Here is a 27,431-nt window from a genome sequence, read left to right as displayed (position 1 = left end):
GGACGCAGTTTTCTCGAAGCCATTACCAAGGCTAGAGCAAATTTCTCAATAGTTGAATAATTCAATTCAGCATCATGCAGAATTTTGCTGACATAATATACGGATTTTTGGACTTTCAGCTCCTCCTTAACCAACACCGCGCTCAAGGCGCTCTCTGAAACAGCCAAGTACAAGAATAAAACTTCATTCAAAGATGGTTTGGCCAACAACGGGGCCTGAGCCATATATTTCTTTAACTCTTCGAATGCCTTCTGGTTTTCCTCATTCCATACAAAGTCCTTGATGTTCCTTAGTGACTTGAAGAATGACAGGCACTTGTCTCCTGACTTGGAGATAAATTGTCCTAGCACAGCAACCTTTCCTGTGAGCTTCTGAACATCCTTGACGGTTTTTGGTGGTTCCATGTCTAGGATTGCCTTTATTTTGTCGGGGTTAGCCTCTATCCCTCTCTTGGAGACCATTAATCCCAAAAATTTTCCAGATCCTACTCCGAAAGCACATTTTGTAGGGTTTAACATCATCTTATGGTACCTCAGAACCTCAAAAGCTTCCCTCAAATGGGTTATATGATCAGTCTTTGCCAGACTCTTGACTAACATGTCATCAACATAGACTTCCATAGTCTTACCAATAAGGTCCTTAAAAATTTTATTTACCAACCTTTGATAGGTGGCTCCTGCATTCTTAAGACCAAATGCCATAACAAGATAACAATAAACACCAAAGTCAGTGATGAATGATACCTTTGGAATGTCATCCTTATGCATTTTGATCTGGTTGTATCCGCTAAATCCATCCATGAAACTCAGCATCTCATGCCCAGTAGTGGCATCAATCAAAGTATCAATCCTTGGCAACGAAAAACAGTCTTTAGGGCATGCATCATTCAGATCAGTGAAGTCTATACACATCCTCCACTTCCCATTAGCCTTCTTCACCATTACAGGGTTTGCTAACCACTCCGAAAATTGAATATCCCCAATGAAACCAGCCTCTAAGAGCTTTTCTACTTCCTGTTTTATAGCCTCTTGTCTTTCCGGGGCAAAAATTCTTTTCTTTTGTTTCACTGTCTTCCGGCTTGGATCCACGTTTAACTTGTGAGTAATCAGCTTCGGGTCTATGCCTGGCATATCAGCTGCTGACCACGCAAACACATCACTATTTTCTTGCAAAAATTTCACCAACTTCCCTCTAAGGGGCTCCTCTAATGTGGCTCCAATGAAAGTCATCCTCTCAGGATTCTCGGGGTTTAAAGGAACCGAAACCAAGTCTTCTGCTGGCTTTCCTCTCTTCTCGTCATTTTCTCGGACATCCATATCTTCAATAGGAAGAACCTACCCCCCCCCCCCACTTCATCTGCCCTCAAAGAGGCCACATAACAACTTCTAGCCATTTTTTGATCTCCTCTCTCTTCACCAATCCCGTTCCGGGTGGGAAACTTCATGACTGAATGGTAGGAAGAAGGGACTGCCTTGAAGGCATGTATCCCTGTTCTTCCCATGATAGCATTATAGGTTGAACTAGCCTTTACTACCACAAAATCCAACATCTGCGTTGTTTGCCTTGGTTCCGTACCTATGGTGGTTGGCAACTTGATTATCCCTTCTACAGGACATTCTACTCCAGCAAATCCATATATCGGCATGTCGGTTGGTGTCAACTAGGAGTCGTTATACCCCGGTGTTGTGGAGCAAGATATCCACAGAAGCACCATTATCCACAAGGACCCTCTTAACCAGGCTATTTCCTATTATCGGTGTTATGACCAGCGGGTCGTCATGAGGAAACTTTACACCCTCTAGGTCAGAATCATCAAAAGCCAATGTTACTTCTGTCTTGGCCCTCTTCGGGGCTTCTCCAACAATATGCATAACCTCTCTAGTATATGCCTTTCTGGAATTTTTGGACAATCCAGCAGCAGTTGGACCCCCAAAGATCGTGTTTATCACAGGCCCTCGAGGTCGCGGCCCTCCAAAAATTGCATTTATAACCGGCCATCTAGGTTGGGGATTCCGCCCCTGATCGTCTTGGTCTCTCCTACGATCTTCAAAGTTCTTCCTTCCATTATTATTCATGTCCCCTCCTTCTCCATTATACTTGTTCAATCTTCCTTTTCGAATCAAAAACTCAATTTCGTCTTTCAATTGCCTACACTCATCGGTGTCATAGCCAACATCTTTGTGAAATCTGCAATACCTGCTCTTATCTAGTTTTGCGGGATCAGCCTTCAAGGGCTTAGGCCAGCGAATATCTCTATTTTTCTCAATCTTCATCAAAATCTGGCTTCTAGGAGCATTCAGCTTAGCATATTCAGTGAACTTTTGCCCAGGTCCTCCCTTCTTGGGGGTTGAATCAGAATTTTGTTCGGTTCTAGGATACTTGTCCTTAGCAATATATTCTAAATCAGTTTTCCGCTTCTTGTTTCCGGTGGGCTCATTACTTACTACGGTCTTCCTCATACTTTCTTCAACCTTGATATACTTCCATGCCCTCTCTTGGAGCTGCAACATGCTTTCAGGGGGATGTTTGGCCAAGGACATCTTGAAAAACTCATCCCTAGTTCCTTGTTGCAGTGCTATCATGGCTACCTTATCATCAAGGTCCGGGACTTTTAAAGCCTCCTTTGTGAAATGATTCAGATAATCTCTCAAGGATTCCTTAGCTCCCTGCACAATACTCATAAGAGATGCTGAACTTTTCTCATGGACTCTCCCACTGATGAATTGCTTAATAAAAGCCTGACTTAATTCTCTGAACGATCCAAAAGAGTTTAGGGGCAAGCGACTGTACCATCTTTGAGCCATACCCGACAGGGTTTGAGGGAAGGCCCGACACTTTATAGCATCATTCACGGGTTGCAGCAGCAGTGCATTAGAGAATGTCCTAACATGATTAGCGGGGTCTCCCATGCCATCATAGGCTTTGATAGTGGGCATCTTGAATTTCCTTGAGATATGGGCATTCATTATCTCTTCAGTGAAGGGTGGAGTTGGATCATCAGGATCTTCAAGGGGAAGGAGATTGCTTGGATCAGTTCTTGGGATAACAGCCCTTCTCCGTACCGGACCATCCAGGTCTATAACAGGAAGAGGATTTCTCCCGCTAGGAGGTATCTGGGGTCTGGTGGCCTGGTGAGCCTCCAAGTCACACCTCAGCCTTTGGATCTCGGCCTCATGAGCCCTGATCCTTTCCTGCACTTCTTGGGGATTCGCCCCTTGGGTGCTTTGAGGGCGTTGCCTTCCATCGGCCATCGGCTCTTTGCCAGGATGCCTCCTTCTTGGGGCCACTTTATCATCTGAAGATTCGGAGTCTCTCTCGGTGTAAGGACCAGAAAATTCCCGATCCTCGGGGATAGGAGCCAAACCTCGTATATAGGGGGGCGATTGCCCTCGTGCTTCACTTCGCCCAGCATATCCACTTCCTTGAATAGTCGGGGAAGTCGTCCCTTGTGGCTGAGGTTGAGTTGCCCCTATATGGGCTTCCGCTTGATTAGATGCATAAGTTGAGTGGGGAGGCATCTCCACGGTTGATGAAATCACCTGGGTTGTCCCCGATGGTGTTCCTTCTTCCAGAGCTCTAATTGTTCTCCGTGTTCTCACCATGTTTGTTGTTGTGCTTTCCCACAGACGGTGCCAAATGTTATGGATAAAAAACTAATATATATAATTGCTGTATTTATTACTAAGGTACGGGAGCTCAAGGCCTTTAATGGTTGCTCTCGTGTTTTGTAGCTTAACTTTGCCTTTATTAGATGCCTACGTATCTCTGTGAATTAGAAAATCAAGCCAAAAAAACGTAGTTCTGATTTGTGGGGTGAGGCCCCTTATATAGATGTGGGAGTCCTTGAATTGGACTTGGTATAGGAGACTTGGTGGTCAAGTCTCTGAATTAGGATAGACTTAGGAGTCCTAGGGAGTAGGAAGCTGATTCTTTATCCCATGAGGTTCCTTGGAGGCCATTCTACAAGGATTTATATCCCCACTAGGACTTATCTTAATAGCTGTTTTTCTCCCTTATTTATTAATTACAAAATTAATAAATAATCAGGGTTTTTGGGCCTTCTTTGTTCCATCAGGCCTGATCTGGTCCATCAGGCCTGATCAACATGTTAACCTTTCTGGTCTGAATGTCATACATCTTCTTATTGGGCCTTGCAGCCCAAACTGTAATATTTAATTATGTAATCAGGATTTATTTATCCCTATCAGTTGGGATGGGCCACAATGATATCATGTTGTGCAAAATGTTCAAGACTTATCTCAAAGGGTCTGCGTCAATGTGGTACAAGTCCCTAAAACCTCGGTCCATCGGGTCCTACGAGCAGCTGAAGAGGAAGTTCTTGAAGTACTACTCGCACATATGCCGAAAGGCGAAGGATACTGAAGCTCTGGTCCACTGCCGACAGAGGGCGAATGAAGAGCTGGGGGATTATCTCGCTCGATTCAAGGAAGAAGCAGGAATGGTCACTAACCTGGATAAAATCAAAGCAATGGGCTTCCTAACGGCGGGGCTGGATCCCTATAAAGGTAAAAAGCTTCGCTCATCTCTTTACGATTTTCCCCCAAAATCCCTGAATGATATATATGTAAGAGGCGAGAATATTCGCCGAAAGATGGAAACTATTGGGGGTATAAATATTCAAGAAGAGACGACTGATCAAAGCGAGCCAACAGATATGAGGGCTCAAGATCAGGATCTGACCGGAGGGATAGTAGGAAAGAAGGAAGGAAAGAAACAGATCGAGGGGCCGAACGGCGTCGAGATAGAGATTCGGTCGTGTTCACTCCGTTGAATGCGCCGATCTCCAAGATTCTCCATGAGATAAAGGGCAAGCCATGATTCGTTCACCCCGCCCAGATGAAGGTCCCGAACCACAAGAAAAACCCCGATAAGTACTGCGACTATCACAGGGACAAGGGGCATAACACCGATGAGTGCTATCACCTCACAAAGCTCATTGAGCGCATGATCAAAGACGGCGAGCTTAATCAATTCATCCGAGATCTTAGAGATAGGTTGGGCCCGAAGGAGAACCAAGAGGAGGAGATAGAGGCCGATGAGCCAGAGCGAAGGGACAGGATAAGGGGTGAAGTAAAAACTATATCTGGGGGAAGCATCCTGGATAAGGATAGTAAGACAGCAAAAAAGAAGTATGCCCGGCAGGTGTACAACCTGTATCAGTTCGGGAAAGCAAAGCCCCATATGCCCATGACCTTCAGCACCGAAGATTACGAGGATGTCATTCACCCGCACGAGAATCCTCTAATCATCAATCCTATTATCGGGCAGAATAAAATATGGAAAGTAATGGTGGATACAGGCAGCTCGGCCAACATACTGTTCCACAAAACCTACTGCAAGATGAACTTGGCCGGAGAGCAACTAGAGCCCTGCAACGAGGCTCCCCTTTATGTCATCGGAGGGCATCTCATTCAGTTCGAAGGAACGATTACTCTACCAGTCCTCCTAGGCAAGTTGCCATATACCATTAAAAAGCTGGTGAAGTTCTATGTAGTTCGGATCGAAAGCCCGTACAATGCAATATTCGGCAGGCCCTTCTTATCAACCTTCAAAATAGTGGAGTCTATACCTCACTTAAACTTAAGTTCCCCACTGAGAAAGGGGTAGGAGAAATGAGGGGCGATCAGAAAACCGCCCGAATCATAATGCTCGAAGACCTTAAGAGGGATCAGGAATATAAAGGACCGGATGGAACCGGGAAGAGGAAGCGGGCAGAGTCTGAACCCAGCAGAAGCCGGGAAACATTGAACATCGAGTTAGAGAAGTTTGGGGCCGATCTCTCGAGCCCGATCGCCGAACCCGCAGCCGAGACCGAAGAAGTGGTATTGTACGCGGGCCATTCGGGAAAAATGGTTTGGATTGGGAAAAATATGGGGTCGGATCTGAAGACCAAGGTAATAGCTGTCATTCGGCAATACCATGATGTATTCGCCTGGGGGCCGGAAGACATGCCTGGACTGGATCCCAAGACGGCAACGCACTGCTTGAATGTGCAGCCCGAGGCCAAGCCGGTAAAATAGAAGAAGAGGACATTTGCAGTCAAACCACAGAAGGTGATAGAGGCCGAAGTGGAAAAATTGTCAGAAGCCAAATTTATCGAGGAAATTGAGTATCCCGACTGGCTAGCCAATGTGGTGGTTGTCAAGAAATCGAATGGGAAATGGAGAATGTACGTGGATTATACGGACCTCAATAAAGCATGTCTGAAGGATCACTACCCCTTGCCTAACATCGACCAACTGATAGACGTAACGGCGGGATATGAGGTACTTAGTTTTTTGGACGCTTTTTCTGGTTATCATCAAATTGCTATGAATGATAGGGATGTGCCCAAGACAATGTTCATAACTCCGAAGGGAACTTATGCTTATATTAAAATGCCCTTCGGACTGAAGAACGCTGGAGCCACGTTCCAGCGAATGGTGAACAAGGTCTTTAAAGAGCAGATCGGAAGGAACATGGAAGCATATGTGGATGATATGATAGTAAAATCATTATTCCAAGATCATGCCGAAGACTTAAAAGAATGCTTCGAAACGCTCCGAAAGAACAACATGAGGATTAATCCGAACAAATGTACCTTCGGAGTCTCTAGTGGCAAGTTTCTTGGGTACATGATCAGTGCCCGGGGAATAGAGGCGAACCCAGAGAAGATCGAGACAGTTATTAATATGGAACCTCCCAAATGCATCAGAGACATCCAGAAATTGACGGGTCAGATCGCCGCTCTTCGGCGTTTCATCTCCCGGTCAGCTGAGAAAGCACTCCCCTTTTTCGCCGTGCTCAAAGGGTCAAAGAATTTTGAATGGGGGCCCGAATGTCAAAAGGCATTCGAAGAAGTAAAAGAATATCTAACAAAGGCACCACTCTTGATGAGACCCGATCCGAAGGAAACCCTTCAGCTTTATCTAGCCGTGTCCGACAGAACTCTAGGGGCCGTCCTTGTGAAAAACTATGAAGGCAATCAGCATCCCGTGTTCTACGTGTCCCATGTCCTCAAGGATGCAGAGATAAGGTACCCCAACGCCGAAAAATTCGCATATGGGTTGGTTATGGCCTCCTAAAAATTGCGACATTATTTCCAAGGCCGGACGGTCCAAGTTGTCACCAGCCAACCTCTGAAGAAGATTTTGACTAGGCCCGAAGCCTCTGGAAGAGTCGTAGCATGGTCCATCGAACTCGGGGAATTTGATCTCGAATACACCCCCCGAATGGCAATTAAGGCCCAGGCTATGGCCGACTTCATGGTTGAATGCACGTTCTCAGGTCCGAAGGATCTTTCACCTGACGAACAACTAATCCGGATCCCAGGGAAGTGGAAACTTTTTGTAGATGGGTCGGTAGCCGGGAAAAAGTGTGGGGTCGGCTTGATCCTCTCCAGCCCCGAAGGATTCGAGATATGCCAAGCCATCATATTCGACTTCCCTTTGACAAATAATGAGGCCGAATATGAGGCCCTCCTCGCATGAATGAAGTTGGCCCGAAGCCTTGAGGCGAAACACCTAAGAGCCTTCAGTGACTCCATGTTGGTCGTGAAACACTTCACGGGGGAATATGAGCAAAGGGATCCCCGAACGAAAGCCTATGCTGCCAAGGTACGTGATGCTTCTTTGTCATTTGAAACCTTTGAACTAAGTAAAATTGGCAGAGAGAATAATTTTAGGGCAGACGCCCTTTCCAGGCTAGCTTCGGCCGAGACACAGAATTTAACTGGTTCTATTTACCTCACCGAAGCCAAGACGCCTTCGATCGAGAAGAAAGAATGTCTTAAAATCCACCAGGGGAGCGACTGGATGACCCCCCTCAGGAACTTTCTAGAGAAAGGCATTCTACCACCCGACCGAAAGGAAGCGCTGAAAATTAAATACAGAGCATCGAACTACACAATAATTAATGGGCGGATGTATCGCTGGTCAGTCAGTCAACCCCTTCTGCGGTGTTTGAACAACGAAGAACAGCAACAAGGTCTGGAGGCAGTGCATGAAGGAATCTGCGGCGAGCACCTGGCTGGTAGGTCGCTCGCCTTTAAAATTCCCCGGCAGGGTTTCTTCTGGCCCACTCTGAGAGCCGACGCCAGTGACTATGCAAAAAGGTGTGTACAGTGCCAGCTGTTCGCCATTGTCCCGAAACAGTCCCCAGAAGAAATGACCTCTGTGTTAAGCCCTATTCCATTCGCCGTATGGTCCGTGGACATAGTTGACATACTACCAACTAGCACGAAGCAAGCAAAGTACTGCATAATCGCCATCGACTACATGACCAAGTGGGTCGAAGCCCATCCTCTGTCATCCATAACCGAAGAAGCCGCGAAAAAGTTCTTCCTGGAACAGGTCATTCTCCGATTTGACATTCCAAAAACGTGCATCTCAGATAATGGAACTCATTTTATTGGGAACAAATTCCGTAAGTTTCTGCACCATTTCGGAATTGAACAGAAATTTAGCTCAGTCGTCCACCCCAAGGAAATGGGGCAATCGAAGCGGCAAACAAAGTAATATTTCGAGGGATAAAAAAGAGGTTGGGAGAGGCCAAGGGAAGATGGGCGGAAGAACTCCCTTGGATCTTATGGGCTTACCGAACCACCCCTAAGACATCAACGGGAGAAACTCCTTTCAGAATGGCCTATGGAACTGAGGCCCTAGTTCCTGTCGAAGTGGGTTTAGAATCATACCAAACTGAGACCTATAATGTGGAAACTAATAGCTTCGGGTTGAGGGCGAACGTAGACTTACTGGAAGAAGAAAGGGAAGCTGCCCACCAAAGGAACATGAGGTATTTGCTATAAGCGGCACAACACTATGACTCCAATGTGAAAAAAAGGTTCTTCGGAGTAGGAGACCTAGTCCTAAGGGAATTGGCCGCATCCATGCTGGCTAAACAAGGAAAGCTCCAACCTAACTGGGAAGGGCCCTATAAGGTGATCGAGGTCGTTCGCCGCGAAACATATAAGCTCGAAACACTGTCAGGCGAGGCAATCAAAAACACTTGGCACGCTAGTCGCCTTCGAAAATTTTATCAGTAAGAAATTTCTTGAAAGTTTGTATTTGAATTATATGTGAAAAATGTAAACAATTTGATTATAAATAAAGATGCATTTCCTGTCAAATTTCTTTATTTACACATGCCGCGGCCGCCTGAGTATTATCTGAGGGCGATCCCGAAGAAGATAAACCCCTCGGCCGCTGCCCTTGTCTAATTTGTTAATTAAACACAAGATATAAGGGGCAATCACCCAAAACTCGAACATCCTTCACTACACTATTAACACTCAATTTGAACATGGTAAACACGAATTAAGGGCCTTAAAGGGCAATCCTAGAATAACGCCCTATCATTCGTCTCCCCTTATTCATTTGATATTAAAAAGACCGAAGGTACCCGCCGAAGGAACCCCTGTCCCGGGGCAATCTAAAAGAAGAACATGGTCCTTCGGCCTCAATCATGTGTTCTAAAAAGGACCCAAAACCAGGTCTAGGGGCGATCCCGAATAAGACCTCTTCTTGGACGAACGAACCATGACATGCTGATCTAGGGGAAACCGCTGAAAGATCAGCATCCCTGTTCCTTCACCTAAATCCAGTAAAAGGATTAACAGCCCGAAGACACCTTCGGCCTTTAACCCTTAGGGCCGAAGATACGATTCATTTTATTAAAATTGTTAAGGCAAATAAAGTCGAAGATACAATTCATTAAGATCGTTAAGGCGAATGAATAAGTCGAAGATACGATTTATTTTATTAAAATTGTTAAGGCAGATAAAGCCGAAGATACAATTCATTAAGATCGTTAAGGCGAATGAACAAGCCGAAGATACGATTCATTTTATTAAAAAAGATCGTTAAGGCAAATGAAGCCAAAAATACAATTTGTTAAAATCGATAAGACATCAATGATGCCGAAGAGACGATTCATTAAAATTGTTAAGGCGAATGAAACCAAAGATACAGTTATTAAAAGCAGTAAATAAGACAATGCTGATAAAAGATGAAAGATGCATTAAAATATAAAAGCCCGAAGGGTAGTTAAATTACAAAAGCTCGAAGGCAGGAATACCAATTACAAAAAGTAGGAGTACCGATTACAAAAAATAAAAATACAAGTCAGAAAGATGAACGAAGAATGCCGCTGCAAGAGTTGGGTATGACCATGGAAACACCAATGGCAAACTTCGCAACAAGATCATCTTCCGTCATATCAAGCACCTCAGTGCTGAAGGCTTAGGCTTGAGGGTCTTCATCCGAGAGCTCTTCGTCTTCGCCGGAAGAGACAGGAGGGACTTCGACTGCTGGCCGGCCGATAGGATCCTCCAGGCTGTCGTCCAACAACTTCTTATAATCCCAGTTCAGGCCATGGGCCTTCTCCAGGACATAGTCAGCGCCGAACTGGAAGCAGCGCTCCTCCGTCCGGTCCACCTGCTTCTGCTTCTTCCGAAGCTCCTTCCGAGACCTCTTCAGCTGGACGTTACGATGGGAGATCCTCCGGTTCGCCTTCTCCAATTCATTCTTCAGCCGGGATTTGTCCTCCTTCAGCCCAGTGGCCTCGACCTCGTTCTGGGCTTTCACCCTTACAAGTTCCTCCTCGGCCGCCGTGGCCCTCCTCTCCAACTCCTTCACCTTGGCCATCCGAGTCTCCATGTCCTTGACTTTATCCTCCACGGCTGCGGCCCAAGGAGCAGCCTGCAAAAAGACAAGATAAAAAACATTACTAAAAGGTGCCGAAGAGAAAAAGACGGGCGAAAGATAAAAAGGGGAGAAATTAAAAAATGTACCAGGGACAGGAAGGACAGAAGCTCCGTACAGGCCTCGGTAGCAGAGGCCGAAGCGAAGGTCGGAAGATCGACCGGAAGCTGGAGGCCATGGCATAGGTCCGAAGCCACCTCCTTTGTGGATTGTCGGGCCGGGTACACAATGTGGTCGGACATGAGCACGACCCACCCTGGGAGATAGGAGCGCACGATTCCCTCTCCCATGTACTCTAGGTCATTCCCTTCCTCGGCCTCAGAAGCCGCATGAGATTGGCGGGGCGGCGAAGCCCTCTCGGTCTGAGCCCTCTCGCCTGTGTCCTCCGAAGGATCTGGCGTAGCCCTCCGATCGGCGACCTTCTTCGCCGGCTCCTCAGCCGCCCTCTTCTCGACCACCCTGGCCTTTTTCCTCTCAATCAAAGCCTCTCTCAAAGACACTGAAATACAAAAAGGAAACAAGTCAGTCCAAGCATATATAACCGGATGCATAACAAGGACAAACAATTATACAGGTGATGGGATAAAACTAATGAAAGAAAAAACAAAGGAAGAAGTTTTGTTACCCCCACCCCACAAGCTGAAGAGCCAATCCTTGTCCCGAAACTCTCCGGGACCCAACTTCTTCACACTGACGTCCACCAACGCCGTGTAATTCTCCTTCTCCTCCAAGGTCAGGCTCGGCATAAGAAGCAGCGAGGGATTCACATCTCGCCAAACCGACATGGCATCCAACCGTGGACCACTCACATAGCACCAATGAGTGTGAGTGGATTTGTTGTTCGAGTTGGTCGCCGTCCAATCAGGCTGCCCTGCTCGACGGGCGATGGTGTAAAACCGGGACTCTTCGGGTTCTTCCGAAAGTCATAATGGTACTAGAATAGACGAGTGTTGGGTGTGATCCCGGCGTGAAGACATCTGTTCTGGAAACAGTTAATATAGATGAACCCATTTGGGTCCATCTGTCTGAGGGCGATGCCCATCTGGAAGAAAAGGTGCTTTATTAGCTTCAACGGATGCACCCTTAAGCCACACTTGAAGGCCACTTCCGATACCCCTACGGCACAACCTCCGTATCCCTCCGGCACCCTGGGAGTATCGTAGATCCTTTCGCCCTCCCTCGGCGCATACAACCAATAGAACCCTCGAGGGACGGAATAACCATCGTACATCTGAACCACGCGCCCCTTCGATAGTTCTGATCGATTGTTGGCCGCAGGATAGTCCGCGGACGAATTAAAAAGGGCTCGTCCCGTCCGCTCGTGGTGAATAGAAGACGTTCCCACCAAGCTGTTCGACAAAGGGTCCCAAGAATCTGGGGGGCGGTTCGCTCGGTCCATGTCCCTGTATCAGGAACAGAGAGATATTAGTCCATGTACTCGGATTAGCAGATAGAAGAGAAAAAATAAAAAGCCGAGTACACGTCCCAGGACCGAACGAACAAAAAACCCGGAGGCGGTTTCCGAAGGTTGCTCCTGGGGCAAGCCATCCCGAAGGATGTTCTTGCCTACAAAAAACCTTTCGCAAACATCTCACTTCGGGCCACATGTTTACGCTCTGGGTCGGCTCCCGAAAGACGTTCTAAACCCAAGAAATCTCGAAGAACGTTCTTGGTCAGAAAACGCCTCGCATGCCATCTTTAAACCCGTGGGGCCCCCTCAAATTGGTAAAACCCAGAGAAACTTCTATTACCTACCCATAAATGCCCAAAAACCCCCAAAAAACACAATAGCACACGCACAAAACCCAGAAAAACCCCATGAACCCAGAACAAAACCATTGAGCCCCCATGCAAACATCATAAAACACAGAAAACTGGCATGCAAATGTAAAAAGCAACTGAAAAGCAAGAAAAGGGACTTACTTATCTGGAGATGTTCTTGGACTGAAATGGGGTAATCTGGGAAGACGGAGCTGCTGTTACCCGTGATTGAAAGATTCACCGCAATTCGTCACTGTGTGTGGAGAAACTGAAAGTGATGAAAAGAAAAGAAAATGCACAAATGGGCTTATATAGGTGCCTAAAATGAATTTAGAAAAGCGACGTTTGGGGGTTTTTGAAATAGACGTCCCAGATTAAAACGGTTGGGATTCAACGGCTGAGATTGAGCCATGAAACGACGTGCCAACAGCTGTCACATTAATGCACTGCAAGTCCCCACAAGCTTGCTACGTGTACGATCGAAGATCGAGGCGGAACTGAAGCGGTCGCCCTAGGGTTTCTTCACCCCAATATGGACCGAGACCGGTGTCCGTCGGCCGGCCCGAAGGCCCAACCGAAGGACAGGGCATGTTGGTTATAGGCCCAACAGGGCCCATCGAACGAAGGCCCAGTATGCGGTTAAGCTACTGGGCCGAAGGACCTCCGGGCCCGCGAAACGAAGGCCCACGGAAGCCTAGGCCAAGGCCCACTACTCGCAGACCGTTGGACAGAATAAGGGACATAACGCCCCATTTTCACTCCCTCCTTAATGATTTGTAACGGCTGGACAGTCAAGGCAGAATCGGGTATAAAAACCCTTGTGAAGTAAGACAAAAGATAGACACATTCTCGTAAACACTCTGCTTTTCTTGTATTATTACCCTACTATTACAACCAGATTCTGATTCTCACACCGGAGGTGAACCGGGGGTATAAACCCTCGCATTCTCTTCACTTTCAGGTATATGCCGAAGCCACCTTCAAGGCAGCCGAAGTCTGTTCAAGTTCCCGAAGGAATCTGGGCGTAACACTTACCTATGCAAAATCGTTAGTACATTGCTTCATAATTATTTAAATTCTTTAGTAAAAATAATTAAGGACCCAAAAAACAATTAAAAAACAAGATCTTTAGTAAATTCCGTTAGTAAAAATAAAATGCTTTAATATTAAAATTATTTAAATTCTTAAAAGAATTAAAAAAATTCTTTAAAGAGCATAACTAAGGACCCAAAAAAACAAGCACGAGCAAAAGAACGATGCTGCTGCCGGTGCTCGGTGGTCACACACTACATGGAACTTCACGTGACTCCTATAAATACAAAATATAAGCGGCCCAAAAATAAATGCCGACTAGGCTCAGCGTGAATAATTTAAAAAAAAATATCGGGAGTTGTGAATCGGCCCGAAAAAATATTTTTGAATAAAATTATATTATTAAAAAAAAATTACGAGTAAGATCAAAAATCTTTAAAATGTATGTCAAAAATTAGGAAAATTTAAAATAACAATTTTTATAATATGAGCCCATGAGTATATGCTAAGAAAGTATAATTGATAAATTGTAAAAATTTTATCGGTGAATCAAAGTCTTTCTTAAAATTTTTGGTTGGGCTAAACAAAAATTTTAGATTTAAGGAAATGTACATATTATTATAATTGAAGTACTAGTATAAACACCTAATCATTTGATCATACATCCTTGAGAAGTCCGAAGTACCTTGAACTTGAAGTGAAAGTAATAACAATGATAAATGTACAGTTAAGAATTGAATGTTGTGACACAGTTGTCCTCATCTTGTTCTTTTTAAAAGCTTGCATTTACTTCCATTAAGATCACTTGCTCATATTCTTTCAGTTCTGTTTTAATATGATCAGTTTCTAGTTGCTACTTATTCAGTTTCTGCATTAGCAATCTAACTCAAGTGCTTAGTTAGTTTGTTAGTGTCTAAACAAGATCAAGAAGTTGTAGCACAACAAATGAGCTGCATTGTGACATCTGGTGGTAATGTTGCTGCAAAACTGAGGTGGGTTTTGTGTATGATCTATTCATCTCCAACAAATTAATTCTTTCATTTATTTATTCGGAAGTTGTTATATGTCAAACGATTGTTGCCAACCATCTGTCCGCTATAATTTTTCGCGGATACGCAAAAACCTTAAAAGGAGTGAATTAAAGAGCGGATAGACAACGTCCCCCCCGGATTCAAAAAAGAAATTGTGTTAAACCTATCCGTGAAAAGTTATAGCTGACAGGTGGTTAGAACAATCGTTTGTCAAGGATCCGACCCTATTTAATTGACATGACATTTTTGTGTAAATTATCTGCAATGGAGTTTGGTCTCAGTGTGAGGAAAGTGGAAGGAGATGATGGACTAAAGACTATAGAGTGTTTAAGAGGGAGATTACTTTCAGAGAGGGTAGCTTCAAAAGCTGCTAATCAAGAGGCAGACAATTTAGGTTATAAGGTCTGCATTTTCTGTATTCTTTACTATTGGTTTTAGTTGTGATCAATCAGATATTTCAATTCTTTCTTAAAGTTTTTTTTTCCCAATTTTTATGCAGTTGATAGAACTGCAAATCAAATTGAAGGAAGAGGTAGAGTGGAGGAGCAGAGCTCAAAAACGGCTGAAATCACTCGTGAAGAAACTCGGGTCTATGAAAATAGTAAATGCAGTTTCAGATGAATCCTCATCACACTCAACCTCCATCGAAAAGAGTGAATTAGGCACTGCATTGTCAGTGTCATCGTCGTCATCCACAGTCTCTTCGTTTTCATACCCTTGTCGACAACCAGAAGAGAATGACAAGAAGAATCCTGATTCCCAGATGAGGATCTTGAATTTAACTATTAAAAATTTTCAATCTTGTAGGCCTAAATCCCCGGTGAAGGACAGGGAGACTTGCAGAGAAAATCATCAAGATCGGGATGAAACTATTGTTGATAATTCAATGGCACTGGTTCCAGTTGACATTCCAGCAACAACACAAATTGCTATTACTAACATTGAACCTCTTGCAGCTAATAATGCTAGAGTCGAAGATGTTCTTAATACGTTAAGAACTGTGAAGGAAAGGCTTCAGAGCTCAATGGAGAGTAGACGCGTGATTAGAGTTGGCCTTTAGTCTATGTCAAAGTATACTCTTAGTATGATGGGAAATGTTGCAGCTGTTGTCAAACTACTCCCTCTGTCCCAACGATTTATATACACATGGTTGTTGGCACGGAGTGCATCATCTTCATTCCGATGAGCTGAGTCACTCTGGTGTAAAAAATATACATAGAAGAAGAATATTCATTTTTGTTATCTTCCATGAAATTCAAAAACCGCCTCCATTTGTATGGTGCAAGAAACCTCCTGTCACCGGTCGCGTTAGATCAAAACAAGAAACTAAAAACCAAAACCTATTTGTTAATCTCTAATCTCTTGTCTTCTAGCCTTAGTTTCTTACCATGCTTAGGAATAAAATGGGCAGCTATACCATGACATCTAAAAGATCAAAGAGAATCTTCCACAAGGGTCTAATAGTTACTAGGAATTCTCAGCCATGTGTGGCCATGACAAACCTCAAAAGCCTTAAACCCCACACAGAATAAAGGGAACTGAGGGACACTAAACTAACAAGGTGAAAAATAGTGATCCTGCAGAGCATGGAGTAAGTAGTAACATTAGAAGACTAGTTCATAAAGAAAATCTACACAATATTCATATCTGTCATTAGCCCATCATCTGAGATCTCAGCTGACACCAATCCTAAAGATTTTCTGCCTAAATATTCCAAAACCTTTTTTTTTGTTATTCATTTTTATCTCACTTTATTATCTCTGATCCAGAAACAGACTCTGTCAAGATCAAATCTATATGGGGTTTTACAGCTAAGCTTGTTGTTGAGAGGTGACACAACCCATAGAGCTGGAAGGTCCACCACTACACACATTAAACTCAGGTTCAAAGTATAAAGCAACATCTGCACACCTCCATATTCTCTGAACTCACATAAAAACTAAAATCCTTTTCTGTCTTCAGAGACTTTGCCTCTTTAACATACCTGCCTGCCCATACACATTTGGTCATTACTTCTCTTGTAGCTTTGTTGCATTTCGATAGTGTCAGAATCTTGCAGCTCTGATCGGTATGTACTAGTATCGAGAACTCCAGTTTCCTGTGAGAGGTTGCATGAAATCTGTGTCATACTGAAATAATGGTTAAGCCTTGCTGGAGACCATCAACAGAAGGAGACAGATTGTTGTGGCATAAAGATTTAGGGAGCCATGTGAGTGGAGAGTTTTCAATGGCAGTCATTCAAGCAAACAGTTTGCTAGAAGATCAAAGCCAACTTGTATCAGGACCACTGAGTTCACTAAATTCTGGTCCTTTAGGGACATTTATCGGGGTCTATGATGGACATGGAGGACCGGAGACATCACGATTTGTAAATGAGAAACTGTTTCCCAATCTTAAGAGTATGTTTTCCTATACCTGAAGTACATTTTTCGATTTGTTAATATTCTTCATAGTTTCCTAAAGAATCTTTGATTCTGTTCATGTATAGGAAAACAAACAAAAGAGGTGTTTATTTAACTAATATGTTAGTGTTTAGTGGTTAAGTATTGAGAAAAAACAAACAAAAGTATAATTACATATTAGCTGATCTTATTGCAAAAACCAAAAACTACTAAAATATTCAAGATTCTGTGTTGGCATGACTGTCAACTTTAACAGAACTAGAGCTCTCCTCTGTGGCATACAAGCCTGTGCTATCTGCATGACTTCCACCATTACATTGTGGTTTTAGGTAAACTGGTAGTTCTAGGATTCATAGCAGGCCCTAACTAAATAGTAGTTTCGAAAAGATTAAATCTTTCAAAACATTTTCCTTGATAATGACTTGTTCTAATAATAGCAGTTCATATTTCTTTCAGAATTTGTCTCTGAACACCAAGAGGTATCTGCAAGTGTAGTGAAGAAGGCTTTTATGGCTACAGAAGAGGAGTTCCTATCTAGCGTGCGAGAGCAATGGCATACCAAACCACAACTTGCAGCAATTGGAACATGTTGTTTGGTTGGAATACTATGTGATGGACTTCTACATGTTGGTAATGCTGGAGACTCTCGAGTGGTTCTGGGGAGAGCATGTAGATCAGTCTCAGGAGTCACAGCAGTACAATTATCAAGAGACCACAATGTAAACATTGCATCTGAAAGAGACGAGCTTCATTCATTGCATCCAGATGATTCAGATATTGCGGTTTTAAGACATAATGTTTGGCGTGTGAAGGGTATCATACAGGTAATACTATGAAGTTTCTTGGTCTACCCTTTAAATTCGCATAGCTAAGAATCTTTTAATTCCCCCTGATTTTCTCAAATGTCGTCCGCTCACCAAATCTTGTTTCAGATTTCAAGATCTATTGGAGATGCCTATCTGAAGAAAGCGGAATTCAACAGGGAACCTCTCTTGGCCAAGTTTAGATTGCCTGCACCTTTCAAAAAGCCAATTCTTAGTGCAGAACCATCAACTTCCACACACAAGCTCAACTCCATGGATCGGTTTCTCATCTTCGCATCAGACGGATTATGGGAGCAGCTCAGCAACCAGGAGGTCGTTGATGTTGTCCACAATTACCCTCGAAATGTAAGTTGCAGTAAAGAAACACACATTCTCTAACTGGTACATGGTTTCTAAACGCGATTATCTTGTCCTTTCAGGGAATTGCTAGGAGACTTATAAAAGTCGCACTTCAAGTAGCAGCCAGGAAAAGGGAGATGAGATACTCCGATCTGCAGAATATCGATAGAGGGGTGAGGAGACATTTTCACGATGACATTACAGTCATAGTTGTATTTCTTGATCCCGCGACGATGAATGCTCGTAATGTATGTTCCATTAGAGCAGCTGGAGTAGCAACCCCTACAAAATTCTAGCCCCTTCATTTCACAAATATGGAGAAACCATGGAAAGAGATATATGTTCTTCTTGAGAAATCTAGTGAGGTTGCAAGATCTCTTGTGCTTGCTAGATACTTGTTCTGTTAATAGTTGCATGGCCCCCTGTACTTTTACCCCTTGTCTTGATTTTTCTGTATTGGATATCAGTAGGATGGTTCTAAAAGTCACCCATTTTATCGATTAATCAGGTGATTAATCGTTATAAGGTACTCAGTCGATTTGATTTTAGAATCCGATTATTTAGTGCCTATTTTTCTTAATTTAATATATAAAGCTTAATAAATGAAATGATTATATATTTTAAAATATATCCGATTAGTATTCCGATTAATCACCGATTATCTGATTAATCACTATATAAGGTATCTCTACTGACAATTCCCGTATTTTCATATTTTATAACCACTTGCCAACACTCGACCTCCGGTGAGTTCGTGTGTTATCAGTAAAAAAAGAGAGCGGCCCCTAGTTTTAATGTTATTATCATCGGAAGTTTAAAGCAAATCACACTCGATCAAATTAAAACATATTGGCCCCAACTTTTTTTTAAATAAAAGTCACATAATACCTTTTAAATTCAACTCCAACACCATTAGAATCTAATTCTGCTGGCAACCGGCAACCAAGTCATCCATTGATGTTCAACACAGAATCTCACAGGGTTTCTAGGTTGCATAAACATTAATAATGATCTTTAAGGGTCAAAATTTGCCGAAAAATGATTAGTAGATGCATAACAAGAAAATACATTTAGAAGAAGTAGAATCTTTGGTACACAAACAAATCAACTCCTTTACTTAAAATAGGATAATAAATGGCTGAATTCAGACTACAGACTTCATATACACTCCACCATCAGATTAGACCAAAAACAACTAGTAAAACGTCAATGCCACAAATCTTATGTCCATAGCAAATAAGGTGTTGGAAAAGATGTGAAAGAAAATCTACTAACATATGTATCCGAGAACTGCAATCCTGATTCCTGGGTAGGTCATTTACAAAAAATCCTAAATTTTCCTCTCTCTTCTTCACTGTTTACTTATCAGATCCAACCACTAACTGTCGCTTGGAGGATCGATAAGCCTATATTCTGAATCTCAGGTACCTCTGGCACCAACTACAGCTTAACAACAATAGCACACCATACTTACATTTGAGCTTTAGCCAGGCAAACAACAAGCACTCAAATACTAAACAAGGTTACTTGATCCTGTACTAATTGTTAACCATCGTTTTGTGTGTAACAGATATAGATTCGCTAGGAACAAGACTTTCCCCTATTTCACCTGTACTTGGCCATGACTTTCCAGGATCTTGTTCTGAAAACACTTCAGATTGTAGAGCTGGCGCGATGTTATTCACGTGTAACCATGTCAACTCCCACAAGCTATCTCCACCCAGGGCACTTCTTTGCACCAGCACCCCTTTGGTCTTCATTACAACCAAAGTGTTTTTAAGCAGCTCCGGCACAAGTTCTTGAAGTTTCTCACTTTTTTTCCCTCTGACTTTCACTTTCAAATATTTTTCCATCCGACTGAGTACACCCAACCATAATTTGCAGAAGGTTGTTAGCTGAGATAGATCATGTAGTAACTGTAGGAACACTTTAGATAGTAGTTTAAGGGCATGGATAAGTGTCCCCTCCATATTGCGGTAGTCTTTTTGAGAATGCCCTTGCGCTATTTCAAGCAAATCATCAAGCACAGTGAAGATGACCATATCAAAACACTGCAACCACAAGCCATATGGAAGATTGACCTCATCCACTCCCGTTAAACACATTCGCAACGAAAGGAGAGCACGGTTCCTGACTTCTTCTCTCTGGTCAAGACAAACTTTTCTTAGTCCCTGCACAAGCCTCAGCCACATTTCCCCAATATCCTGAGATGCTTTAATAGCCTCTTCACCCATTGCATCCTTAGCTTCTTGAGCCCACCTAGCTAGGCAGGAAACAGAACCTGCCATAAGATCCAGAGCAAGCACGGACCTGTCAACCTGCCCCACACGAGACTCGGCAAACTGTCTGGCTGCATCAACACAGAGAACATAATTTGCTGGCACTAAGTGAGCTCCTTCAGACATAATGAACACCAATGCATCAAACCCTGCTTCAGACGCTTCTGGATGTCGAGCGGTGAAAGAGAGTAATGATGTGATGGTTCGCCAGCCCATTGGGGATCGGATGTGTGTGGCATTTGCTTTAACAAGGCGATTGACTTCTTGCGTGATCTGCTCGCAGTATGCATCAGCAACACGGGCATCAAGCTTCAAAACAAGCTGCAGTGATCTCAACAATTCATCAGCTAGGTTTTCTTTATAGGGAAGGAGCCGCTGGCAAATCCTGAGCAGTCCAAAAACAGCTTTCTCAACCAGAGCGCATGGCATCACAGTTGACTGAACGATATTAGATATGTGCTCATAGACACCCTGCCACAAAAGCACAATCCTATCCCGATTATTTAGTGTGATTGCAATCAACAATTCCAAGCAGAAAACTGCAGTATCTTCATCTTCAGGAGAACTGTTTCCCTTTTGCGGTCGCCCTGCGGCCCAAATAAGGGCTCGTGCAAGATGTAACAAAGAATCAGATTGCAGAAACTTGCTCTCTGTGAAAATGCTGTCAATGTGGCACTTCTGAATTGTCTGAAGGGTCCGTTGATGAGCAGCAAGTTGTTGTTCAGTGGGTTGCAGTCTTGGTTCCTCTGTATCGAGAGACAAGAGCTGGCTAAATCGGCCCATCAGACCAGAAGATCGTCTGGGAGTGCCCACAGATTGCATGTGAGCTGAAGATAGAGAGCTAGTTGGCGGTTTTCCATGCCCAGGTTCTGCTGTGTGCTCTGAGTCGTCAGCTGCATCACTGGCCACACGAGCAGGAAGAAGACCCAGCTTATGCAACTTCAAGATACAATCCAGTATATTCCTCCAGCCAGCACGGATGAAATCACCATATCTATTTGCAATGGTGAAGACTGTAATTGTTGCCATCCTAGCTTTTGAATCATCGCCAAAGGCTAGAACAGGTTCCTCAGCAAATGACGGATTTAACAGGGTTGTAAATTTGCAAAGAGAAACCACCAGATCATCCAGAACATCTTCAAGATGATGGCAAGCTGAGATCTTTGCAACAGCTAAAAAACCATCAATACACGTCTGATATACATCTTCAAGTTCAGCATGATCAAACACAACAGAGATAGCAGCGATTGTTGGGCCTGACATTATAGCAAACATATCTCGGTCAAGGTGAGCCTTCGAATCAGAGATAATGAAGGGTGCAGTCTTCTTTGCTTTGTTCATTAAATCAATCCAACGACTTGGTGTCATTTCAGGGAAACCCGCACCTTGTTCTGGGGTTGTACGGATCTCATTCTTGCAGATTGAATGATACAGTTCTATTAGAAAATCACGTGGAAGATCATTACCTCCATTTATATGCCTATTATTTCGGATGAAATCCTCTTCTGTCATTTTTTTCTTTACTTGCACATTGTGTTGGTCCGTATTGAGCATTATAATTGAATAAGACAAGAGCAACGCAGCGTCCTTGTTAGCTAAAATCAAAGGTGATTGCTCATAATATCTTTCTGAGAATGCCTCAAGAACCCGCTGTATCTTCTGTGACTCCCCTGGTAATCTGAAAGTTTCCAAGAAAAGGCGCAGTGCGGTGTCCAAATTCATGTCTTGGAAATCAAAAGTCCAAGCAAATTCATGAAGTACTTGAACACAAAACTCGTCATGATTGCCTAAAAAGTCGCCAACTAGATTTTTATCCAATCCAGCGGTATATCTGAAAAAGCAAGCTACGCTCTGGGGGTCAAGTTTATCGGGCAAGAGATGCGTTCCTTGAAGAAATTCTAGCCCCTTCTTAGGATCCCTGTTAAAGTGATCAGCGCCTATCATTAGCCTTCTTTTTATATACTTCCGCCGACGGACAAATGGAACCCAATGATCAGGGTCATTATAGTTGTCACACTTTACCATCCAGAATGGAGTGTACTCCTCAAGATGTACAGAACTGGGTTCTGAACCAGCTGACATGTTGCCAATCCTCTCAGCCATACCTTGAATCACAGCAATTAGACCATCCAAAGCAAGAATGTGCATTGCTGACAAAGGACAGTTAACCGGAAAAGCACTTCTACACAACAAGTTTGCAATGTCTTCAAAGACGTTACTGCAAGTTATGTCGCAGTCCAAGTTTGCATACATTTCCACCATAAAGGCTTTTTGCCTGCAAAAGTCAACAAGAGCTTCCATCGCGACCTCCTGCTGCTGGTAAGAAGCTCCATAACGGCTTTGTGCAAGCCTTAAAATTACACAAGAAAAGAAGGCTTCCAGCTGCAATTTCAGTTCAGTACGCAAATTCTGATACAGATTTAAAACAATGCTACACACCATTGAAAGAATCAGTGGACTCATTGACAATCCAAATTGCATTAGATAACAAAACAGCTTATCCTGTACCAAACCTAACAATCTGGGGTGACGGCATATAGAAGAACCACCCAATTCAATTGCAGCATTAATCAAACCCAATGCAAAAAGAGGAACATCTTCATCAAAAGCGATAGTGTTGGCTTTAGGACCCATTCCCATGTGCTCAACAACATCTAGTAAGGAGCACAAGAATTGAAAAATCTCCACCATACAGGGGATGCCATATGGCTCGGTCATCAAATGAAAATCATAAGGATCGGAATCCTTTCCATTACCAGGAGCAACAATATTTTCAGAAATAGCACCAGTCGAAGCATTAGATGCAAAACTTCCGGAGGATGCTTGAGGATTGTATTCGGAAGTACCATTATCATTCTCTGATTGTCTACTTCCTGTACTATAATCACCATGCAGCCCGCCTACCTATAAAGAAACAACAGCTGAATAGTTCAGATGCATTCATAATTTGAATAGTAGGATAATAAAGAAGAAGCTGGATAGAGTTTTCTACTTTTCTATATAAATATTATATTAGTCAAGGAGAAAGGGGGAAAAGGATACAAACATGCGGTAAGAGAAACATAGCTAAAAGAGAGGGACTAACAGCACCCCATGTGCTTTCAAACTTTTTTTTTAAGATATGGTGGTTAATTGGAATGTAAAAAATAATAATAATCTGCGAGTTCAGATGAGAGGAGGAAAAGTGAAACGGAGGTAAGAACGTTGCTTTTCGTGGTTGGGACAAATGAAAAGATCATATTTCATGTTTCTTCAAAACAAAAATTTTATCGTCATCTTCACATAATTGCGTTCCATGAAAAAACTCTGATGAACTGCAACTGATGCAAACTGAACACCAAAATTCAACAAATGGAAACAGAAAGATGAGAGGGGACAAGATAAAAAAGATCAGAGAGCAAAGATTCTAAATTTTCATCCACAGAAAATGATGAAACAAGAAAAAGAAGAGTTGAGGATAATGAATATAATAGAGTGACTTCAAAGCCATATCAGTCTACCAAGTGATTGTTCAAATGCATATGAACAAGCATATTCATGTCCTCCTTGTACTTGTACAAAAAAGCAGCTCAATTATTGTTCACTCCATTTCAAAATGATCCCTTACTGAAGGATCAGTATACACAGCTACAAAACACCTACCTATACTGGGCAGAGATCAATTTAGCTACGAAAGTCCCTAATATCTACATATATCATATATGTAATGTGTGCAATGTGCCAATATCAGGATAAGATAAACCTCACCTCCTGTAAGGTGGAAGTGCCTCCCTTCACCAAAGAAGTATCTGTGTTGTCAACATCTCGCAGATGTGAAAAAATACATCGTACAAGTTCATGCATTCCATGACGAGCTATCCTCTGCAACAGCTCACCCTTTGTTCCCGCTTGATGAACCACACGAAAACATGTGTTCACGATGGTACAAACATGCTGATTACTCAACATAACTGAAGCCTTACTTTTCATGCAAGCCATAAGAACCTGGAGTATCTTCATCAGAACTACTTCCTCTGATGCTGGATCTGTTACCTCAAATCTGCAGCTAGTCACAGCATCGATTACTAGGTGCATAGCATCTTCGACATTAACAGTGTTCAGATCAAGAACATCAAGACTCAAAATCTTGTAAAGTGATGACAAAGCAACACCTGTGATTGGTGCACCAGTTTCATCAGATCTGATCACATCTAAAAATGGCTGTAGATACACAATGGGATTGATTGTATACCACTCATGCTGCCATGAAAATATTTTCCTCCGTAATGCCTTAAGAGATTGGATAAGAGAATGTTCGAGCTGATCATCGCCCGAAGTATATCGACTTCCCCACCTTGCATTTCTCCTCATCACCGCAAGCACAACACCAATTTCTGAATTGATCATACATGCTAACGCAGATCTCTCTTTATCAGGAAAACTAGTTTCAGAGTCTTCTGGTTCTTCTTCAATTGCATTGATTCCAGACTGCAGCTTCAGACGTCCCATCTTGAAGCAATTCCTTCTCTCTGAACCAAATGTTAGTCTATAATTAGAATCTTCTGCATAAAAAATAATATCTATCCACAGTTTATCCTTCACTCTAAAAAAATAATAAACATAAGCCAGCAGATGTCCACTAACAGCAGAAGCTCAGAAGTAACATAAACATGCTTCATGAAACATCAGATATAATATACTTCAATAAGTTCTAACATAACATATGACTTAATAAAAAAGTGCATAAACCTGGCATATGACACACCATTTTATTTCTTCACAAGTTCATATACAACATATAAAAGAGCAAAGACACAATAGGACTCATTGCTACATTTCTGTTCATCAGAATTGTCATTAGAGATTGTAGACATTCTCCTTAAAACTGCCACTGTTCTTTTAATTATCACGTATGCTATTATTTTATTTACTAATAACCAATTAAAGCCAATTTACCGGTAGTATTGCTCCGGACTACCAATCTACCATTGATTCGAAGCGGTCTCTATCTTCCATTATTACCCGCGACGCATATTTATTAATATTAATATAACACGACTCACATGAGTCAACTTAATAAAGTCAGCCGCCCGTTTAATACTATAATTTTGTCACCAGGTAGTCAGATACCTAAAAATGTAAAAGCCCAGTATTTCAAAATAAAATGAAAGTACTCCTCATTAATTATAAAAAAATGACTGTATTAATATCACAAACACTTAAATGAATTGCAACAACAGAATCTCAAAGAAGATAGGTTTATAAATGACACTCCCGCTTTCTTGGCGGATACAGAAAAAATCACATGTCAATAACAAAATCAGAAACCAGGTATGGAAAGATAAAGCGCTACTTCCTTGGTAACTAATTACAAAAGGCATCAGAAGCCAAAACAAATTTCCAATAATACTCTTCTATCCTAAATCATCTGCATTAATTCAACTTAATAAGAACTTCCCACTGTCATGTGCTAATGCTACTAGCGAGCTACACTTCCTCAAAAGTCAGAACACTGTGAATTGCCTCCCTCCCTCCCTCTCCCTCTCCCTCTCTCTCTCTCCCCCCCCTCTCTCTCTCTCTCTCCCCCTCCCTCCCCTCTCTCTCTCTCTCTCTCTCTCTCCCCCTCCCTCCCTCTATCTCTCTATCTATATATGTTTCACTATCTATCTCTCTATATATGTCTCATAAACATAGTCTCTCTCTCACTCTCTCTCTCTCTCTCTATATATATATATATAGAGAGAGAGAGAGAGATAATATATATATTTTTTGAAACCAAAAGCCACATAATTTATTAGAAATTCAAATCCTTAGCAAGTACATCGATAAGAAAAGAGGGTATAGAAAACCACTCTTCATGACCAGACATAGAACTAGATGCCCTAGCTATAGCATGAGCCACTAAATTCGCTGATCTCCTAACAAAATAGACAAAGAAGGACCTCAAAATCCTTTAAAATCTCTCTCTCTCTCTCTCTCTCTCTCTATATATATATATATATATATGTCTCATGCACCCACATTTAAGTTCAAATAGCCGAGTACCCTAGCCCTAAATCGAAAATTAGTAACAAAAAAACAGCCAAAACAATCTAGGGCCAAATGTGAGTAGGCAGCATCACTTCAGAAGTCGCAATTTAGGAGCAAAAATAGGAGCTGTAAAGTAAAAGCAGTCAATCACTTATACAGTACTAGTAAACCAAAACTGAGATTTAATCACTTATACATAAAATCCAGTTATAGCTAAAAACAAGTGATAATAAACCCTAGAAATCCAATTGAACACAAAATCAGAACAAACAATGACATAACATCCATATAATAAACATTAAAAGCCTTCATATATATAAATCTCAGGAGTATGTAGAATTACCGAAATGAAGTCAAAATAACTGCCGATCCGGAGAGAGAGAGAGAGAGAGAGAGATTTGAGAGAGAGAGAGAGAGAGAGAGAGATTAGAGAGAGTAGTGTTGTAGCGGGGAGACTGGAGAGTTGTGAGGTGTCAAATTACAGTAAATGATAGTTTTACAGCCCAGTAGGCGTAGCCTAATTGCCTATTTAACTCTTCTTCTTGGGTTTATAAGTTTGGATTAAAGAGAAACAAAGGGAGGAAATTACAGTTAAGCACCTCTTTGCTCTGGTCAGGGGACAACTTGCAATTCAACTTTACGCCAAGTTGAAGGATGACGCAATATATAATTTCTTGATCTATTAAACATAAATAAACAAATGTATTATCAGCTAAATTTTATTATACAACTACTCCGCTGAAGTTTACGATCTTCATTAACATTTTTTATATTTTATTTTTAAATATGTAATATTGGGTGGTGTCCTAAAACTAGGGTGAAATATCCATTTCGGCAAGTATGTTAAGTATATATCTTAAATATATGAAAACTGATATTATTTTGTTAAGTATATTACTTTTTCAATTCCGATTTTAGCGGATGGCAGTGATATTATTATAAATAAACAATAATGTTAGAAGTATCAAACTACTCAAATAGATCTTAAATATCACTTTGTTATGCATTGATTATTTATAAATTAATTAATAATATTTGGACCTCCCGTAGCATC

General features: G+C 42.3%; 3 protein-coding genes across 4 annotated transcripts; 2 read left to right on the top strand and 1 right to left on the bottom strand.

The window, feature by feature from the left end:
- Positions 1-4,857: 4,857 nt before the first annotated feature.
- LOC141715186 (uncharacterized) lies at positions 4,858-5,628 on the top strand. Its single transcript, XM_074518665.1, has one exon. The coding sequence runs from the start codon at positions 4,858-4,860 to the stop codon at positions 5,626-5,628; it is 771 nt and encodes a 256-aa protein (XP_074374766.1).
- An 8,681-nt stretch (positions 5,629-14,309) lies between these two features.
- Positions 14,310-18,690, top strand: LOC141713602 (putative protein phosphatase 2C 46). The gene is made up of 6 exons (XM_074517095.1): positions 14,310-14,485; positions 14,806-14,926; positions 15,024-16,923; positions 17,383-17,750; positions 17,859-18,095; positions 18,170-18,690. Exons 3-6 carry the CDS (start codon positions 16,662-16,664, stop codon positions 18,383-18,385), a joined length of 1,083 nt encoding a protein of 360 aa, XP_074373196.1. The 5' UTR covers positions 14,310-14,485; positions 14,806-14,926; positions 15,024-16,661; the 3' UTR covers positions 18,386-18,690.
- A 655-nt stretch (positions 18,691-19,345) lies between these two features.
- On the bottom strand, positions 19,346-26,987 carry LOC141713601 (ARF guanine-nucleotide exchange factor GNOM-like). Of its 2 annotated transcripts, none has more exons than XM_074517093.1 (3): positions 26,721-26,987; positions 24,116-24,876; positions 19,346-23,272 (listed from the first exon to the last, which is right to left on the bottom strand). In XM_074517093.1, the coding sequence occupies exons 2-3, from the start codon at positions 24,854-24,856 to the stop codon at positions 19,628-19,630; spliced, it is 4,386 nt and encodes a 1,461-aa protein (XP_074373194.1). In that variant the 5' UTR covers positions 24,857-24,876; positions 26,721-26,987; the 3' UTR covers positions 19,346-19,627. The 2 variants fall into 2 exon arrangements, with proteins under 2 accessions (XP_074373194.1, XP_074373195.1); XM_074517094.1 differs by lacking the exon at positions 26,721-26,987 and having other exon boundaries at positions 24,116-24,519; positions 24,600-24,841.
- Positions 26,988-27,431: the final 444 nt, after the last annotated feature.

Source organism: Apium graveolens, chromosome 3 (genome assembly GCF_009905375.1).
Source record: "Apium graveolens cultivar Ventura chromosome 3, ASM990537v1, whole genome shotgun sequence".
NCBI classification, from domain to species: Eukaryota; Viridiplantae; Streptophyta; class Magnoliopsida; order Apiales; family Apiaceae; genus Apium; species Apium graveolens.
The sequence above is the reverse complement of the archived record's forward strand: the minus strand, read 5'-3'. Positions and strand labels throughout refer to the sequence as shown.

Excerpts from the sequence above, each read along its gene's own strand:
- LOC141715186 (XM_074518665.1), top strand. The coding sequence starts at position 4,858 with ATGAAGGTCCCGAACCACAAGAAAAACCCCGATAAGTACTGCGACTAT.
- LOC141713601 (XM_074517093.1), bottom strand. The coding sequence starts at position 24,856 with ATGGGACGTCTGAAGCTGCAGTCTGGAATCAATGCAATTGAAGAAGAA. Across the intron at positions 23,273-24,115 it reads GCACTTCCACCTTACAGGAG|GTAGGCGGGCTGCATGGTGA; the intron begins GTGAGGTTTATC and ends GTTTCTTTATAG.
- LOC141713602 (XM_074517095.1), top strand. The coding sequence starts at position 16,662 with ATGGTTAAGCCTTGCTGGAGACCATCAACAGAAGGAGACAGATTGTTG. Across the intron at positions 16,924-17,382 it reads ACTGTTTCCCAATCTTAAGA|AATTTGTCTCTGAACACCAA; the intron begins GTATGTTTTCCT and ends TATTTCTTTCAG. Across the intron at positions 17,751-17,858 it reads GTGTGAAGGGTATCATACAG|ATTTCAAGATCTATTGGAGA; the intron begins GTAATACTATGA and ends ATCTTGTTTCAG.